The sequence below is a fragment of the Macrobrachium nipponense genome, chromosome 34 (genome assembly GCF_015104395.2).
Source record: "Macrobrachium nipponense isolate FS-2020 chromosome 34, ASM1510439v2, whole genome shotgun sequence".
Lineage (NCBI taxonomy): Eukaryota > Metazoa > Arthropoda > Malacostraca > Decapoda > Palaemonidae > Macrobrachium > Macrobrachium nipponense.
In genome coordinates, this window is record NC_061095.1 from 13,200,526 (window position 1) to 13,220,242 (window position 19,717).

At 42.3% G+C, this 19,717-nt stretch overlaps 1 protein-coding gene across 3 annotated transcripts in view; it reads right to left on the reverse strand.

Annotated features, from left to right (window-relative positions):
- LOC135207908 (serine/arginine-rich splicing factor 4-like) overlaps positions 1-19,717 on the reverse strand; it is a 77,995-nt gene that overhangs the window by 38,809 nt on the left and 19,469 nt on the right. For all 3 annotated transcript variants that reach the window (XM_064239844.1, XM_064239845.1, XM_064239846.1), the window contains exons 2-4: positions 16,220-16,367; positions 8,559-8,629; positions 8,301-8,378 (exon numbers count right to left, since the gene is read on the reverse strand). In XM_064239844.1, the coding sequence (XP_064095914.1) occupies positions 8,301-8,378; positions 8,559-8,629; positions 16,220-16,345 (275 nt within the window). In that variant the 5' untranslated portion in view covers positions 16,346-16,367. The remainder of the gene's footprint in view (positions 1-8,300; positions 8,379-8,558; positions 8,630-16,219; positions 16,368-19,717) is intronic.

Consider the following 19,717-nt stretch of genomic DNA (forward strand, 5'->3'; position numbering starts at 1 on the left):
GCCGCTCCACGGAATACTAGCTTAGAATTGCCATAGTATTTTATAATAAAATACAGGCGGCCCTCGGTTAGCGGCAGGGGTTCCGTTCCTGGCCGCCGACGCTAAGTGATTTTCAACTGTAAGCGATTTTAAAGCCTACGGCCACTGCACACCTTCTTTCAAAACTCTAGACCAGTCAAAGGCGCCGTAATCCCACAATGGCGCAATAAGTAAAATTATATTTACAGTAGGGCCTCGATAATCACGGGGGATAGGGCCCAGAACCCCCCGTCGATAAAGTAAAATACCCGTGGTTATTCCTGGATACCCCCCCCCTAAAAAATTGACTTTACAAAACTGACCCTACATTTAATAATTAACCCACCCAAGCACCACTATCTTTCAATGTTTATAAAACTGCCTACTTTAGTTCAAGCACCAAATATGTCTTCAACTATCACCTTAAACTAATTCAAGACAGTTTCAAAGTTATTCTTTCCTATCTTCAATTTCCCCCCCCTCATCAGATCAGCAAAACAAAAATATATTTACCTAACAATTCCTTTCCATTTTCATGATTTGGCTGCTGCACCAAACTAAAAGTACATAGTATATCTATTTTGTGAATGAACATATTTATGATAAAAAAACATGATTTACTGTAAAGATTACAGCACCCAACTATAATATTACTGTATAAAATAAACAGCAAAATACAGCAATAAAAATCTAGTTTTGTCTTTTGTTTACGTTAGAATCAGCTGATGGACGTTTATTACCGAAAGAATTATTTTGGAAAACAATTTAGTTGCCAAAAGAAATGAATTTATTAATGGAATTATTATTATCACTAACTTTGTACATAATAGTTTATGGTATTATGATTCAGTAATTCATATTTTATTGAGAGAGAGAGAGAGAGAGAGAGAGAGAGAGAGAGAGAGAGAGAGAGAGAGAGAGAGAGAGAGAGAGAGCAGCTTGGGATGAGAGTAACTGTTGAATAGCTTGAGAGACCAGCTTAGGACGAGCCTACTGATACTAGCTTAGCTCGAGAAATACATAATGAAATCTGTATTTGAAATATTTTTATGGTGATAAGAAATGAAACATGGATAGTGATGAGATATTCTCTTGTATACTGTTATAATGTGATAATCATTGAGTCAACTATAAAAAGTTGTATTGAAGCAGTTTCGTAAATCACAGAAAGAATAAAAGACCTTTTTCCTTTTGTTCTTTTATTACGATAATAATAGATCAGTATTATAGTTTTTTCTGCAAGAGAGAGAGAGAGAGAGAGAGAGAGAGAGAGAGAGAGAGAGAAAAAATTTGCTATTTACATTCATAGTATTTGAACATTTGTAAATGAGTGTATCCTAAAAATCATTTAGTTATGAAAAGAAGAAGAAAACACAGTAATTAGTGAATCTTGCTCTATGATAAAATTCGCGATTTTGTTAATTTTCCGGGATATACGTAGTATTGGGGTCCACAAAAAAGTAAGTGATTTATGACAGAATTTAGAGGATACATACGTAAAAATACATCGGTAGTTTGTAGAACGGTGTAACCACTATCATATTGTGTACGAACGAGACTAGGTTTGGTGACGTCACGGTGGTCATACGTATTTTTTTCGTGAATGAATATACATTTATGATTAAAAAAAATAGTTACTGTACTGCTTAGAGTACCATACTGTAATATTAATGTAATCACATCAAACTAAAGTAATCGTTGCATGCTGTAAACATATAAAGTGTATTTTTGTCTTTTGAAAAATGCATTCCCCAAGGAATTATTCCTTGAAAAAGCTTTTTATTATGAAGATATGCCAATAATATATAAGATATGCATTTTATTATGAATATAATTATGACAATAATACATAAGGTAAAATGGTTTTATTACGTTTAAGCTTCGTCGCCGATCGCAAACAACAATACGATAATCTATGACAATTATCGTTTGTATGACTGCCGTGTTTGATTACCTTATACCAAAACAATAAAGAAGTTCGAATTGAAAATTAATGTTTTCCTAAATGTTATTACTACTGTAATTACAATAATACTATTAACATTTCTAAAAGGTTAAGAATGACAAAGGTGCTGTTAAGTGTAACTCAATGTTTACATTTCTGCTGGCCGCTCATTGGCGCTCAACTACAAGTTGATGTCAATGATGTGGGATTATTCCATGAATAGGTTACATATTATGAAGATATGCCAATAATATATAACGTGAGAATGGTTTTATTACCTTTATTGTCAGTTAATATTTAATATCATAATGTGAATCTGTTCATGCATTTGTTGGTTATCGGAACCGGACGAGGCTTAGCCTACCAGGGATTCATACCAGTGATATAGGCTGAGAAGTGGTCCAAGGAAAACCCGTGATTAACTGAATCCGTGATTGCTGATCCGTGACTAAGCGAGGCCCCACTGTATGCAGTATAATACTATAGAATTTACTGTACAGTACATTATAGCATTGTAAATACTGTAAAGTGAAAAAAGCCTAGCTTTAATCCTTTGGGTCTAGAGTATGTAAAGATATAATAAAGTTTATACAGTGTACAGGTAGCTGTAGTGTTCAAGTTAGATCATTAGTCTTACGATAGTCTGATTTTATGAGAGATCAAATTACAATGGCCTAACTTTAACCACCATCTAGTTACATAAGTTCAATAACAGCAAAAGAGAATTATGAAAGTATGGTTTTAACGTTATACTCGTTGCGTGAACGTGTACAGCCATGAACAACCAAACGAGAATAGACTTTTTTTTTTTTTTTTTCCAAGTACAACCGAACTGGATAACATCCGTTTGGCTTGTAATATTTCAATCATCGTACTACAGTACACTATTACCATAGTTGTTATAAATGGCGTTATGTATAGAACAGAACTAAGTTATCTTAACGTAATAACTTTATTTGCTATAGATCAAAGATCAATTGGGAAATATACTGTTAAATTTAAACCTAGGTATAACTGAAGCTGAGAAAACTGTTCAAGCTGCTAATGACTATTATCGTACATCGGCAACAAGGATACAGCTCCAGTAAACATATGCTATCAAACACAACCGTAGATAAAATTGGGATAAAATCATTTCAATCCAAAATACTGTGCTTGAAAGAACACATTTTACTGTTGGTTTCACGCCGATATAAGATAAATAACGTAAAGTTCGTATTACGATTATATAAAGGAGAATTGCGAACGGAATCACGTAATTTTTTACACAATAAACATGCCGCCAACGTAATCTGTTAATGAAGAAAAAAAATAGTAGTTCACATTCACAACGAGACATATTCAATAAAATTTCCACCTAAAAACACGTTGTATGAGGAAAAATAACCTTGCCTCATATAAGTAAAGTACAGTAGACCCTTGACTCACGAACACAATCCGTTCCTAGACCTTGGTCGTGTTCCAAATTGTTCGTGACTCGGAGCTAATTTCCCCATAAGGTTTAATGGGAATAATATTAATTGGTTCTCAACCCCTACGAACCAATATATATTATGTATATTTTGCCTTATTTTACACAGATAATGTAAAAGTCAGTGTAAAAAACCTTAATATATCTAATAATATAATTTAAAATGGTAAACTAACACTATAAAAACGTTTGTAAAGTGAACACTTACTATGACTGGCGAGACTTCTGGCTTGACGGACAAGAGAAGAGGAGGGTGGTGGGTGGGGGATGGAGGTTATTGTGCGGAAGGAGACCCTCCCCCATCCAGGTCGGGGAGAGCTCGTTTCCGGAGATTCAACTCTTCTAGGTTTTTTTGGTGAACGTTTAATCACAAACTTATCCAATGTCTGTTGCCTTTTCCTTCCTTGCATAACTTTTCTGAAATGGCTCATTAAATTTTCTTGAGCATATTCACGATCCTGTTCGTAACAATTTTGGTCCGGATGATACAATTCAAGGAAGCACTGGACATCATTCCACTTTTCCAATGCGGCTTTTATCACATCACTGCTGACATCTGTAACTTCCTCCCCAGCCTCATCTTCGTCAGTTGATTGCTCCCGAGCAAGTTGCTCCTGCTGCTCTTTGTGGAGTTGAACAAGTTCGTCCGCAGTCAAATCTTCTGATGTTCAGCGACCAATTCTTCAACATCTTCGTCGTTGACTTGTAGACCCATACTGTTGCCCATGGACACAATTTCTTGCACAATCTCTGCATCGAAGCCCTCAAAGTCACGGACAGTTACGCACTGGGCCAAAGTTTCCGCCACGCAGAATTTAATGTGCGGTACGTAACTTCAGTCCATGCGTTATCAATGAGGTTATGCAGTGAAAAACATTAAAGTGCTTCTTCCAAAATTCTTTTAAGGTTAATTTTGTCTCTTCAGTTACACGGAAGCATCTGGAGAAGAGCGCCTTCGTATATAATTTCTTAAAATTGCTAATGACTTGTTGGTCCATGGGCTGGAGAACAGAGGTCGTGTTGGGTGGAAGGAACTTGAACTGAATGAAGTCATGTTCACTGCAGTCAGCCAAGTACGAAGGGTGTGCCGGGGCATTATCCATGATCAGAAGGCACCGCAGGGGTAGCTTGTTCTCTGTTGGGTACTGACTCACGGTCGGCACAAACTTCATCAATCCACTCCATAAACAAGTTCCGTGTCACCCCATGCTTTTGTATTGGCCCTCCACATTACAGGCGAGTCTGGCCTTATTTACGTTGTGCTGCTTAAAGGCACGCGGGTTATTTGAATGGTAGACAAGTAGCGGCTTTAGTTTCAAGTCGCCACTTGCGTTTGAGCATAACAAAAGCGTAAGCCTATCCTTCATTGGCTTGTGGCCTGGGAGCGCCTTCTCTTCTTGGGTGATAAATGTCCTGTTGGGCATCTTCTTCCAGAAGAGGCCCGTTTCATCACAATTGAAAATCTGTTGAGCGCTATCCTTCGGCCTCCACGAACTCGGTGCAAAACTCAGTCACGAATGCCTCAGCAGCAGCCTTGTCTGCGCTAGCAGCCTCACCATGCCTAATTACAGAGTGAATTCCAGTTCTTTTCTTGAAGTTATAACAAACCACCCTTTACTAGCCTTAAAATCATCTGGCGCGTGGCACTAGTAGAAGGAGTTTCCTTCAGCAAACTCTGATACACTTGCCGAGCTTTCTCGCAGAGATGATCGGCTCGTTTACACTATCACCTGCCATCTGTTTCTCATGTACCCACTTCAAAATTATTTTTTTCTGCCTCTTCGAGGGTTTGCGATCTCATCTTGTTAGTACTGTCACTCCCTTCGCAACATTTGCTTCTTTAATGGCATCACCTTGTTTTTCAAAATTGTCGAAATTGTCGACTTGGCCATCTTGTACTCACTTGCGATATCGGTCACGCGAACACCACGTTCAAACTTTTCTATAATTTCTTTCTTTATTTCAATGGTTATCTTCCTCTGCACCCTCTTCTCACCATCACTCTTCACTTTCTTACTTTCACCACCACTCTTCACTTTCTTAGGGCCCATTATGAAGAAAATCACAAGTTTTAGCGCAAAAAATGCTAAGCGAATTGACGAACGTCTTGTACACAATGAGATGAGACAAAGAGCGATGCGTGGGTGACGCCGTGCGTGGGCGGCTGGAGGATGGCTGTTCCCATGGCAACTCAAACGCTCTCACGTGTGCTGGGCGATTTCGCGCATTTTTCAAATGTTTGTGTCTAAAAATTAGTTTGTGAAACAAAGTGAATTGTTATTTTCCAGAAATTTCCAGCATTTTTCAAATGTTCATGTCTCAAAATTAGTTCATGACCCAAACAGAATTTTTATTTTCCGCATTTTTTTTTGTTCGTATCTCAAAGTTAGTTCGTAGGTCAAGGGTGAAATTTTACCTATAATTTTGGTCGGGGATCGAGTTGTACGTGGGTCAATGCGTTCGTGAGTCAAGGGTCTACTGTATCTAGATATTCGTTTATGCTAACTAGAAGCAAGAGAATTTGCTCAGAATTGCGTTATGGTGAAACAAATTTGTATTCGCCATCAGCTGATTTCAAACCACGACATTGGCCGCTCCGCGGAATACTGGCTTAAAGTTGCCGTAGTATTTTATAATACGTACAATAATATTAGACAGGCAGTCCCCGGGTTATGACAGTGTCGGCTTACAACTTTCCGAGGTTACGGCGCTTGTCAACAGACATTATTTCCAGGGTTACGACGCATGTTCCAGGGTTACAACGCCTACAACGCTCATCTGGGAGATGAAATATGACACCAAAAATGCAAAATAATCAATATTTGAAGGGGTTTTTTTTATGAAAAATGCCATAAGAATGCAGTTTACATAGCTTTCAATGCACCCAAAGTCCCCCTGGGAGGAGGCAGATGATCCCAAGGAAGGAGCTTCTCCAGTAGCATAAAATCTATATCTCTTCTTGAGAAGCTTAGAAAGGGCAAACGTGACTGAAGCTTTTCCTTGCTCCCTTTTATTATCCAGCCACTCTCCAACCTCTTGAAGTACCTTCTTAGAAGAAGAAGAGAGGACCATCTTGGGAAGTCCAACACTGTCAGGAGTAAATTCCCTCATGAGGAAAGTAGAGGCTGGAGAAACCGGAGTGGCAGGCAACAATTTTAGTCAGGGAAGTTCAACAAGAACTTCAGCAATGAGGCACAGGCCGAAGAGGGAGCAGTCTCTTGATCCACTGCGTCCTCTTCCAAAGAAATCGGAGTCAATTAATTGTCCTTAGTCTGCGTGGTCGATGGGTTTTTCCTAAGAAAAACCATTAACTCTTCCAGTTGACATTTAAGGGGCGCTAACAAAGAATCTTCCTGAGCAGGGGAAGGAGAAGCAGATGGTTGGTCCACTACTCTAGTGCTAAGTGCCCAACAGCGGGCGTTGAATGGTCTGAGGCGGGCACCAAGTGGTCAGAAGAAGCAGACAGACGAACAAGAGAGGACACTCAATGTCTTGAGGGGAGATGGGTGTGCTCGGAAGTGGAGGAAGCATAAGCTGCCAAGGGCTGGCGCTTAAGAGTCATCAAGGTTCCTATGTGACAAAACACACTGTAAAACAGAGAAATACTCACAGACTATCCCAAGTCTTGGGATGAAGAACTGTCTTAGGTGTAGAAAGATGAACCTCAAAGCTACAAAACGGTTGAGAGCTGTTGCTGATCTCCAAGTACTTCTTTAACACGAAGTACTTCAGTGGCAGCATGTCTCTTCTGGGGTCGGGAGACTGAAGCCTGACAACGATGACGTCTCCTGTCTGGTGAAGAGTCCACTGAATCCAATCACAAGCAGTTTGCACTAAAAGAGACCCCTTTCCAATGGTGTTCTGTCAACACCTGTGGAAGTTCAACAGGTTCGACAGAGGGGGCAATTGTCAGTGGGCAAACCCAACTGGCTTCCCTTGGACTTCCAGTGTGTCTCCTCCCCTGTGCGGGGGAGCGGGACAGGGACCTTCGTCTAGAAGCACCACTGGGACGAACAGCCACCTCCTCAGGAATCACAACACTATCACAAGGTACTGCACTATCACTTTTGAGAGACAACCTCTCCACTAAAGACCTGAAAGAGGTGTCTTACTGCATTATAGCATTTACGGGAAAATAGAAATTCTTGTCGAGACTGACAATGGTGCCAGGATTAGAAGCATGGGTGCCTGGAGTCAGAGTTACAGGTAAAGGTGTAGGAGGGCAAAGAATTGGTGAAATGATATGAGGTTGAGAGGGAACAGACAAATCCTCAACTACTTTATGAGAAACCTCTACAGAAGCCCTACTTTCAACGCTAAGAGCCACTTTCCTCTTCCTATCTAGGTGTGATTTTAAAGCTTGCCATTTCCTTTCATCCCAATCCTTACACTCTGGACATGTTAACTCTTTTGAACATTCCTGCTCCCTGCACTAAATACATTTGGTGTGCAAATCATAAGACAATCTGGTTAACTTAGTCTTACACCCTTCTACACAATATCTAATTCTAGAAGAACTGGAGTCTGATGTAATTAGCTAAAGTAATAGCTAATTATGCTAATCACCACAAAATTCACTGAGCATGTCACCCAAATGCTGGAAAATATCCAAGAGAATGACGAATGATGACTGCCAAAAAACACTGATGTTGGTCGGGAGCCAGCAGAAAATGAATTGGAACACACTGCAGTTTTCTACCTATCGTTCCAGAAAGTGGGGCAGGTCCTATTCACCTACACTAGCAAAGGTGGTGCCACAGCTAAATTCGAATTTTTGACTGCTGCAGTAGGAAGCTTTTAGCTATATTAATTGCATGGTAAGTTACATATGTAAAAACATGTATGAGGAGGATAATGACAGGTTACCTGGAATGAAATCCTCGAGGAGGAGGAGCTCTGGGCCATCGTAAACGGGGGGCTGCTCTTGCTTTTTCCACTGTTACTCTGCATGAGGAAGAGTAACTGAACAGTGATTCCGAGTAGAGTATGTGAATTATTAAATCAAACAACCAATATGTGAGTGTTTCAAGAAGCAGCTGACTAAAACACTTAAAAAAATAATATCAAACATTACAACCTGACTCCACATTTTAATATAACAAATATGATAGTGCAAAGTCTTACCTTCCTCCTAACAATTCTTTGCCATTCATTTCATACACAGCATCATCAGCATCCCTGTCATCATCAAATTCCTGTATGAAAATACAAATCCGCATTCATATTTATAGAAATCCACCATTATGTACTATATCTAAAAAAATTACTTTTTATATATATAAAAATTCCTAAGGTGAACAACGCTTCCATAAATAATTCACAATATCTAAAAACACAATGATAAATGTTTTACAAATGATGTTCTTTTACAGTAAATCCTTGGAAATATGACCTAAGTACCATGCGGTGGAGGGAGGGAGGCTGGTTACAACTCAGAAAAGAGCAGATTTGGTTAAGTTTCCTTCACTAGAATAAGGTATCCATTCCCATGCCTCAACCTACCCTACAAACACAAATCAAACCTACAGAATTCATAGCAGCAAGGATACAGCACTTATGTGTAAATGCAACCAATAGATAGTTCTTTTTTCAATCAACCACAAATACCACAGTATGGAAGAGTCATGGAATTGAGAGAGAGAGAGAGAGAGAGAGAGAGAGAGAGAGAGAGAGAGAGAGAGAGAGAGAGAGAGAGAGAGAGAGAGAGAGAGTAATTGCTGTATGGATGGTTAACGACTGAATTGGCTATTGGTTCTGGGTTATCTGCTGGTGCTGTTGGAGTTTAGAGTTCTGTGTTTTGAGTGAGTCTTTAGTCAGTCTTTGGTGAGAGCTGGTGATAGTAGTGTCGGCAGCAGTCTTGAAGGAATTGAAAGCCAATTGAGTTGTGGTATTGATTTGTTGTTTCTTTTGTTTAGTTTGATATTGTTGCTCAAGAGTTGTTGTGCCTATACTGTTAGATTTGTTGTGCTATGAGGTATTTTATTGAGTTATATGTGAGTTCCTGTTGGATTATGTGTGATTGTTTATAGTTGAGGGTTGTTGTTGTTGGGGAGCTGTTGTGGTTTCTTGGTGTGGTTGTGAGTTGTTGATGGTTGTTATTGGTGAGCTGTTGTGATCCCTTGGTATTGTTAGTGGGTGTGTGTGTGTGTTGCCTTTTTGTGCTGTTGTTTTTGTGTTGGTGGTTGTTTGTGCAGTGGTTGTTTGTGCAGCGGTCTTGGGTTGTGGTTGTGTTTCTTTTGTTGGTTTTGTGTTCATTTTTTGTTGTTGTGTTGTTGAGTTGTGGGGTTGTGGTCCTTGGGTGTTGTGTTGTTGTTGTGTTGTGGGTTGTGGTTCTTGGTTGTGGTCTTTGTTGTTGTTGGTATCTCAGTGACCTTGACCGGCGGACAGCACAGCACAGCCCAGAGTATCTGGAGTGGGTGAGTACTTGTGTTTGTGTTTTTTTCGTTCTGTGCTGGTATAGGTCAATTGTCCTGCGTGAATTCTGAAGTGTGAAAAGGAAAGTGTGGCTGAGTGTGAGTTTGGCAGCTGGATTGGTCAAGTTTATGTGGGGGGGGATTCTGCCACTTGTTTTTTGAGCTTGTGATCCTGCCACAACAGCTTAGGAAGCAAAATGATACCAATATAACTGGTCCACTATCATCAAGTTTCTACAGAAGGAATCAATATCACAAATTTTTTAAGTAAATTGTATTTTTCTTAACTATACAACCCTGAGGTCCTTTACTTAAGGAATTACTTTCAGTGTAAGCTCGAATCAGTCACAGAAGATTAACAAGGTAGTTAGGCAGTTACTGCTTGTCCAATGGTCGGGAGTCCTGCCCGACTGGACGTAAAAATTCCACTTTGCTTTAGGCCCAGGAATAGATTGAGGGGTGGCATGAGGTGGGCATAATGCATAATGTAAAGGACCTCAGGTTTGTAGTTAGGAAAAATACAATTTACTGGAGAGAGAGAGGAGCTTCTCCTGGCGAAGAAAGAAAAGGAAATTCACGATCTGTTGAAAAGTGGCTCTAAGTGGAGTGGAGAGAGACCCTGTCCATGACATCAACCACAGAAGACAGCCCACTTTCCCTGTACACTGCTGCAGAGGGCAGTCTGAGGCGAGAAAAACCTCACTCACAAGAGATGGTGGATAACTGCCAGCCATGAAGACACAGACTGCACTGTCGAATTGTGCCATGAGGGAATCTCTCTCGGTGCCTGAGAGAGAAGAACCAACAGATCAGGATAGGAGCCACCAGAATCATCCAAAGATTCTTGGTGATAAGCACCCTGATGATCACCTTGCAAATCAGGCAGGATAGGGAAAAGGCATAGACATCGAGATTGTCCTCTGCAGCTGCCAATAGAAAACCAGAGTTTTCTGTTGTACCAGGTGGTGAGCAAGTCTACCACTGAACGCCCTCACAGGTCGAACAACCTTTCCGCCACATCTGAGTGGAGGGACCACTGTCCCTACCACCTGATTCTGGTGACTGAGCTTGTCTGCCACTACATTCCTCTTGCCCGTAATGTATCTAGCAGACAGCTCTATCGAGTGTGCCGTGGCCCACTTGTACACCTGCACTGTCAACTGATGCAACGGGAGAGACACTAGGCCCCCGTTTGTTGATGTATGTCACTACCATGGAGGGCTAGGAATGCTGTCTTGAGTTCCAGAATGTTGATGTGAAGGTGCTTGTCATGTTAAGCCCACGCTCCTGTTGTCAGCAACTCCTCCAGGTGTGTGTCCAACCCTCAGTCAATGATTCAGAGAACAAAAGCATGTCTGGAGGGGGTGTGCAACTCCACTCCTATTAAGAGGTTCCTGTTATCTAGCCAACAGGCTAAATCCTTCCTCACCTACGTTACAGTGACCAACACTTCTTTAGTCTCCAGTGAATAGACTGTAGGTGAAGACGCCCCTGTAGGACTAACTTCTCCAGTGATGACACAGGTGACTGATCACGACTTTCCAAAGCTGAGCTGGCTGTCCCTGCCAAGAGAGAAACAGATGAGCTGCCTTCCTGAACTTATCTGATCCTCGAGTCTGTGGGGACTCTTGCTGCTGCAGTATCGATCAGTATGCCTAAATACTTTATCCTCTGCTTGGGAAAAAAATCAGACTTCTCAAAATTTATCACAATTCCGAGATAGCGACAAAAGTCAAGGAGCCGATCCCTGTCCTGTATCAACTGCGAGAGCGAGCTTGCCAGGACTAACCAGTCGTCAAGAAACCTCAACAGACATATCCCGAACGAATGGGTCCAAGCTAAAACCAAAGAGAACATTCGTGAACACTTGAGGGGAAGTCAAGAGTCCGAAACAATGTGCCCTTAATTGGAACACTATCCCCTCGAGGATAAAGCGAAGGTACTTCCTGAAGGACTAATGGATGGGTATCTGGAAATATGCATCCTTCAGATCCACTGAAAGAATGAAGTTGTTCTCCCTGATCGAGGCAAGCACTGAGCGTGCTGTCTCCATCATGAACCAAGTCTGGTGAACGAATCTGTTTAAAGGAGAGAGATCTATCACCAGTCTCCAGGCCCCTATAGTCTTCTCCACCAGGAAGACTCGGCTGTGGAACCCCGGTGACGGATCCCGTACGACTCCCACAGCTCCCTTGCTCAGCATTGCTTGCATTTCTTCCTTTAGTGCTAGATCCTTGGCAGAACCAGGGATGTAAGTCTACAGAGAGACTGGAACTTAGGTGAGAGGTGGCCTCAACTTGAAGGGGAGAAGATATCCCACCCGAAGGACATCCACTACTCAGGTCTCGGCTCCATAGCGCTGCCATGTTGCCCAATGGCTCACCAGGCAACCCCCACCGGTGGCAGCAGCTGAGGGGGAATGCCGTCCCTAGCATTTCTTGGACTTCTAAGGGTTTGTCTCCCCAGAAATGGGAACCGTATCGTCACCCCAGGGGTGCACAAGTCGGTAACCGTAGAAGTTCAAGTTTCAGCTCGTATTTCTACTTCTAGTCCTAGAGGTTCTGCCTCTAGGTCCTAAGAAGGAACCCAGGGCCTCTGTGGGCTTACCATGGTCTTCCTTGTCTGAAGGGGTGTTGGACCAGGTGAACAGTCTGAGGACAAGAGAATTTTCTTCCTGAAAAGGGGTGTATCCATGCTCATTTCAGCCCTCCTTCCCCCCAGGGGAGGGGGGTTAAGGGAAACAAGGGCTGAAATGAGCATGGACACACCCCTTTTCAGGAAAAAAGAAGAAGGCTGAGTCTTTGTTCACAGCCCCTTCGAAGGAGGAGTCTTCCTGGAGGCAGAGGAAGAGCTTGGGTCAAAGGTGTAGTAGCTGTTGCTCGAGGCCATGAAGTCTTAGCAACTGCCTGGTGGACAATTCGATCATTGTCCTCAGCTCTTTGCTTGTCCAACGCAGCATTCACCATCTCTCTGGGGAAGAGAGAAGGAACCCAGCAACGGTCTATTCCTCAACACCAATGCCAACTCTGGTCCCACAGACCTGGCAACTCAATTCAGGAGGGAGGCCCTCCTCCTAAACACCAGGTTGGCCCACAGGTTTGCCGTCTGATGGGCCAGGTAGGAAACAGCCCTACATCCAGACATGCAAAGCCTCCCAAAAGCCGAGTCTTCTCCAGGAACTATTGGTCCTGAGGAAAAAGCGACTTTGGATAATGTTTGTTTGTATAGTCTTTATGTGGCATGGAACCAGTGGTTATTCAGCAACGGGACCAACTGCTTTACATGACTTCTGAACAAAATCGAGAGTGCACTTCTGTCACCAGAAATCAGAAACACACATCTCTAACCCCTCAGTGGAATGCCCATGAATCGAACTTGCAGCCACCGAAGTGGCAGGCCAAGACCTTACCGCTCATACCACTGAGGCGCTAACTTAAGATACTGTGAGGGACCACAGATCCAGCCAGGAGGATGCTTGGAAAGGCGCCATTGCGGTAGTGTCCAAGCCCGTTGCCTCTTGTTGGGTAAACCAAAGGTTCCTGCCAAGAAGATGCTGCAGTAATAAGCCAGGAGTGAAACAAACAAGCTCTGGTTCCACCTGTTTAGTTGGCAAAGGGTTGTCCAAGGGCATATAGAAACACCTCTCATGAGGTAGAGGAAGGGGAAGTAGCTTGTCCGATCTGTTGGCTCTAAGTGAAAATTCTCTTGTCCTCAGACTGTTCACCTGGTCCAACACCCCTTCAGACAAGGAAGACCATGGTAAGCCCACAGAGGCCCTGGGTTCCTTCTTAGGACCTAGAGGCAGAACCTCTAGGACTAGAAGTAGAAATACGAGCTGAAACTTGAACTTCTACGGTTACCGACTCGTGCGCCCCTGGGGTGACGAGACGGTTCCCATTTCTGGGGAGACAGACCCTTAGAAGTCCAAGAAATAGACATCTTTGGAGGGGAGGGGGAGACAACCTTCTTCTTCCTTGGCAGGGGAGCCTTGGAAGATGAAGGGGAGGAGGCAGTAGACAACAATGACAAAGATGAAGATTAGGAGGAAGACGACGACACCTTGCGCTTCTTTTTGGACTTCTTCTTTGCCAGCTTCCTCAGCATGGCAGTCAGATTCTCCATCCAAGGTGCCACTGGAGCGGCTGCTGAAGCAACGTTCTCCAGGACAGCCAGAACAGAAGATGCTGACACCACAACAGCAGTAGTCCCTCGGACAATCGGGACTGGTACAGCAACAGGCACAGGCACAGACAAAACATGCTTGAAGGCTATCGGAGGGAGGTCCAAGGGAGAAGGAACCCTGGGAGGATGCTCATACATTGCAGGGGGAGACAAGACAGCGGGGGAGGCAGGAACAGCGGCGCCTTCAACGTGTGTGGCCCAGACGACATAGTACTGAAGGTGTATTCATGGTCTCATGCTGCGTAAACACCAGATGAGGGGGAGCCACATGCCCAGGCACAGATAGTCGTTGTCGTCCCAACCGCAGAACCATGTGTCACAAGGGCAGACAAGAAATGAGCCAGAAGCGATGGAATACCAGGCAGCCCCAGCTTCAGCCAAGCCGGCTGCAAATCCCCAACTGTGAGGGCTGTCACACCTGAGGGAGTAAAAAGTCAGGTTAGTTAATGGAATCCCTGCTTGCCTTGAGGGGGATAGATCCCCCTTGGAGTGAGCAGAGGCCTCTGAGTATAATTCCTAGTCGGCAGCCCTCCCCACTTCTATGCTTGATGAGTCAAATGAAGAAGAGGAGGGAGAAATTTCCCCCGAAGGGGAAACAGCAAGTCAGTGAAGCTTACGAGGAGGGAGAAAGGGTGACGGAGGATCAACTACCAACGGAGTCGACAGGGGCATGTAACCCTCCGAAAAAGCCTTGGAAGTCTTCCCCTGATATTGCTTCCTCCCCTCATACCTTCCCTACTGCTCTGCCAACCAGGAGACACAAGTATCACAAGTATTATCAATGTTACAATCATGCCCTTGGCACTTCATGCATCCATGAGAAAATGGAGGGCACTTTGGCTCATGCAACTCCTGGGTTTGCATGTTACACTAATAATAATGAACCAGCAAACAAATCACACAAACAACAAGGAAAAATCTCACAAAGAATGAAAACAAAATCTCCGACAACAACAATGGGGTAGAGAGCGAAAGCACGTCTGTTCACCACGGTGGTCGAAAGCAAAGAGGAATGTTTACATCCAGCCGGGCGGGCCTCCCGACTATCGGACATGCAGTTACTGCCTAACTACCCTGTTAATCTTTTACAACTGATTCCAGCTTACACTGAAAGTAATTCCTTATTCCTTATATAAAGGACCGACGGTTTGTAGAACATGTAAAAACAAACATTATGCACAAAGTACTTTGAATTATCATATTGCATAATGGTATGCAAAACTGTTCAAGAAACCCAAAAAACATCTTACATAACACAAGAGCTTTATGAAATATGTATACCCACAAGCAACTATAGACTTACAACCATCCACTTGTCCAGACTAAACTTCCATGATCCCCTTCCTATTGTTTATTCAAGCTGCTGGTATCATTTTTCTTATCTACCAAAAGATAATCAGGCAAAGGTCACCCATGTTTCATTCTTTATACCGGCTGGTGTTATACGCAATTCCTAATTTAAAGAACCGAAGGTTTTTGTATCGTGTAGGAACAATTATAATTTACAGTAATGATGGTAGTGTACAAAGTTACTGATGGTAGTCTACAAATTAAACCTTTCCCTCCCTCAATGAATATCTTAATATTTGAAGAGATATGATTTTTATCTAGTAACAGTGTGCTGTTCAATACTGCAAACTTAAAAACATTGATTACACTAATTAATGACTGCTGTATTGCTCACAGGCATGGTATTGCCAACCAACTAATAAATGAAGCAGAACACTTGCATGAACTTCTGTCTCATGCTCGACTGGCAACGATGAAAATAGGTGTATTCCAATTCCAACACTGGCATGAATGCTGTGAAATACTCTAAGCACTCCACAAGCTTAGAACCACAACCTACACTAAAACAAAATTCAGTCAGGATCACTGAGGCATTATCGTTGTCAGGATCACTGAGGCATTATCGTTCAAGTTTACAAACTCTCCAACACATTGAATAGTATCCCTCACTGCAATTCAAGTGACTAATTCACCTGTACACATAGTCTTTAAAAAAAAAACTGATTTTGTGATACCTTGCACATTGAGCCAAGATGAAATGCCACTAGGTATTTCGATGACCCAATACAGGGTGCAATCCTAACTCATTCTGGCACCATATGAGGTCAGAACCGACAATTTTTTCTATATCTGTTACAAATAATGTCTGAATCCACATAGGATCTCAAAACCTGTACTTACCACAAAACCAAAACCATTTTTTATGACGATATCTCTAAGTTTTCCATATGATCTGAAGAACCTGTCAAGATCTCTTTCCCCAACTCTGTAGCTTAGACCGCCAACATAAACTCTGGTACCAACCATTTTTTCCTAGTATAATATGAACCTGGAAGGAAAGTCCAAGGAAGAAAAATCAAGTTAGCGTTGATTTATAAAAATACACAAATTACAACTGATATAACCTTTGAAAACAGTTGCAGGTATAAAGAAAGCTTCAAGGAACTGAAATAAAGACAAATCCCAATTCTTTAAAGTAATTAAACTTTCCTCAATCTGCAACAACTTGGTCGGGAAATTTAGCAAGCCTTTTGAGCTCAAAGTTCAATAAAAATAGAATGCATACAATAACTGTTACTACTATAGCAAAATAATATACAGCAAACAAGTTTAATTTCAAAAGCTTAAGAATGTTTTCTTGTTTGATTAGTATGAAAAAAGCTAGAACACTTAAGTTGGCAGACATGTGTTTGGTTCAAAGGTAGACTTACAAACTGTTATATAAAGATGAGCAATAAACAATCCAGACTATTCAACTAGCCTAATCATTACAATGGAAATAAAAAAATTATAATAGCTGTTATAGGGGCTAGATACAATAGTTATCAAAAATAAAAATCACATGTGGTAACTACTTGGGATGAAACTAGAATGGCCTTTCCTGCTGCCTTTAAAGAAAAATCCAAAACTTACTAAGTCACTATTTCTCACATGTCAAAATGTTATTGTTATAATACAATTAAGTTTGTTCATACTTACCTGGCAGATATATATATAGCTGTTATTTTCTGAAGTCCGACAGAATTTAAAAAATTCGCGGCACACGCAGTGGGCGGCCAGGTGGTAGTACCCATTCCCGCCGCTGGGAGGCGGATATCAGGAACTATTCCCATTTTCTATTCATATTTATCAGTGCCACTGTCTCCTGAGGGGAGGTGGGTGGGCACTTTAATTATATATATCTGCAGGTAAGTATGAACAAACTTAATTGTATTATAACAATAACATTTTGTTCATGAAACTTACCTGGACAGATATATATATAGCTGAATCCCACCTTCGGATGGTGGGAAGAGACAGAATAGGATTTTAGGGAAACTAAATTAAGTAGATGATATACATCTTGGTTCCTGACCTGTTAGCATAGCCGACTTCGTGATTACTGTCACCAAAGTCTGCTTCTGCGTTACTAGAGTTGCCAGCGAGGTAGAGACCTGTAACTGCTGGTGCGCTCTAGATGATCTGTCAACGGGGGCGTGACCACAATGTGACTAGACCATATGACCATACTTCTGAGGGCACCGAAGCTAAAACCACCACCTGAGCTAACCTATCAAAGTTAGTTCCATAACTTCTAGGCTAAAGAAAAGGAACGCGCCTCAACGACAACCCTTCAAAGTTAAAAAGCACACCTATCCCTTTTCTATAGGATAGGATTCGTGTTGCTTCCTGCACCCAATAATATATCTACGGATATGTATGGTCCTAGCGACTTACGGATCTGAAATGTCGTCTTCACATCCCGTCGGGAGTGTGAAGCGAACACAGAGGTTGCTTCGCTAAAGCGTGGCACTCAGGATGTTACTGAGTGTCATGCTCTGTTGAAATGCTTCCGAGGCCGCGCCCTCACCTCTTGAGCATTCATTTAAAAACAAGAAAAAAATCTCAAATCTTTATGCAAACATAATGAATGAGAGCCTCTTTAAAAGAACTCCCTTGGCTATAATGCCAGGGTGTTCTTGGACATGAACCAGTCTGGTCTTTTTACGGAAGGAAACACCAGCAGTATCCGTTTGTAGGGGAGTGTGAAGCGAACCCAGAGTTGCTTCGCTAAAGCGTGACACTCAGGAATGTTACTGGGTGTCATGCTCTGTTGAAATGCTTCCGAGGCCGCCGCCCTCACCTCTTGAGCATTGATATTAAGAAAAAATCTCAAATCTTTATGCAAACATAAATGAATGAGACCTCTTAAAAGAACTCCTTGGCTATAATGCCAGGGTGTTCTTGGACATGAACCAGTTTGGTCTTTTTACGGAACACCGCAGATTGTCCGTTGACCTTGACTTTCTATAGTTTTATCAAGATAAAACTTGAGAGACCCTACAGGGCACAGGACTCTCTAATGCCCTTGCCCAATAATTTGTGCCATACCCTTGGTCTCCAAGCCTTCGGGTCAAGGGTTAGACAGGTTTTCGTTCTTATCAAGAACGGAAGGCTTAGAGGACAGACCGCATTATGTCCTTTAAAGCCAAAAACCTCTGATGATGGCTAAAACCTCACTAACCCTCCTTGCCGTGGCTAGAGCGGTTAGAATATTAGCCTTTCTGGTCACGTTCGTATTAAGTTCGCAGAAAGGATAGGTTCGAAATGCTTTGGCATCAGAAACTCAGACTACGTCTAAGTTCCATGCCGGAACCTTTGATCCAGAGAATTTCAAGATCTCCACCAGACCTCAAGATCGTGAAGCTTTGTTGTTGACAGAACCGGATCTCTGAGCCTAGAGGCCGTCAACAACATATTTGCATATTCTACAATAGTTAGGACTTCTATCTTATAATCCATTTACTTCATACGGAAAGATAGAACCATAAACGAAATTCACAGAGGTCGAGGTGGAGGAACAGTCATTTCCCTTCACTATCTCCAGAAACGGCCCCCTCCGATTGAAAACTGAAAATAGGCAGCAATGCTTTGTCTTGGCCAAGAGACTGCTAATAATCTTGAAGATCTTATCGCTTCTCGATAGTCTGAACGCCTTCAGACTCAGAGGAGAGATATTAGATACTTCACTAAGTGACGATGTTAGGATTACACCGATTTCTCTCGGGAAGGGTCTTTGGACAATTCCTCTGAATTACCTGACCTCTGTGATCCAACCTCTTAGAGGCCAACATGTGGCGACTAAAGCTAATCCTCTAGGATCATGAATAAGGGAACAACTTATGAGGAAGCTCCTTGTCTTCAATATTACGAAAAACTTAACGAAAGGACGCCCTCAGTCTCTCCTCACTTTCGACATACTTCTAAGTGAGGATTACTCAGACGTCAGTAGTTGTTGCCTTCGATCGAGAAGACCCCCACGGACGTGCACTAGTTTAACGAACCTCTTGAGGATCGTTACGTCCGTGCCCAAGCCCATAACCAATTCTCTCTTCTCGAGCTATGAGAGAGCTGAGAAATTATCCGAGATGATTATGGGCCACTCGATCCAACCTCACCCCCTTCGAGGAACTGGAGAGGCCGTAACCAACTTTGGCCTTCCAATTCTTTTTCAGAACAATTGCCCAGAACATCTGTTCTCTGTTCGGATTCTGGCACCTCCCTCTCGCTATCACCTGAGGTGATCCTCAAGCCGTTGAGAGAAAATTAGAATTACAAGATCTTTGATGTTATTCCAATTTCTTCGTGAGGAAAATTTGTAGAGGTCTGAATTGCTGTTTATTCAGGGAAAAACAAGCT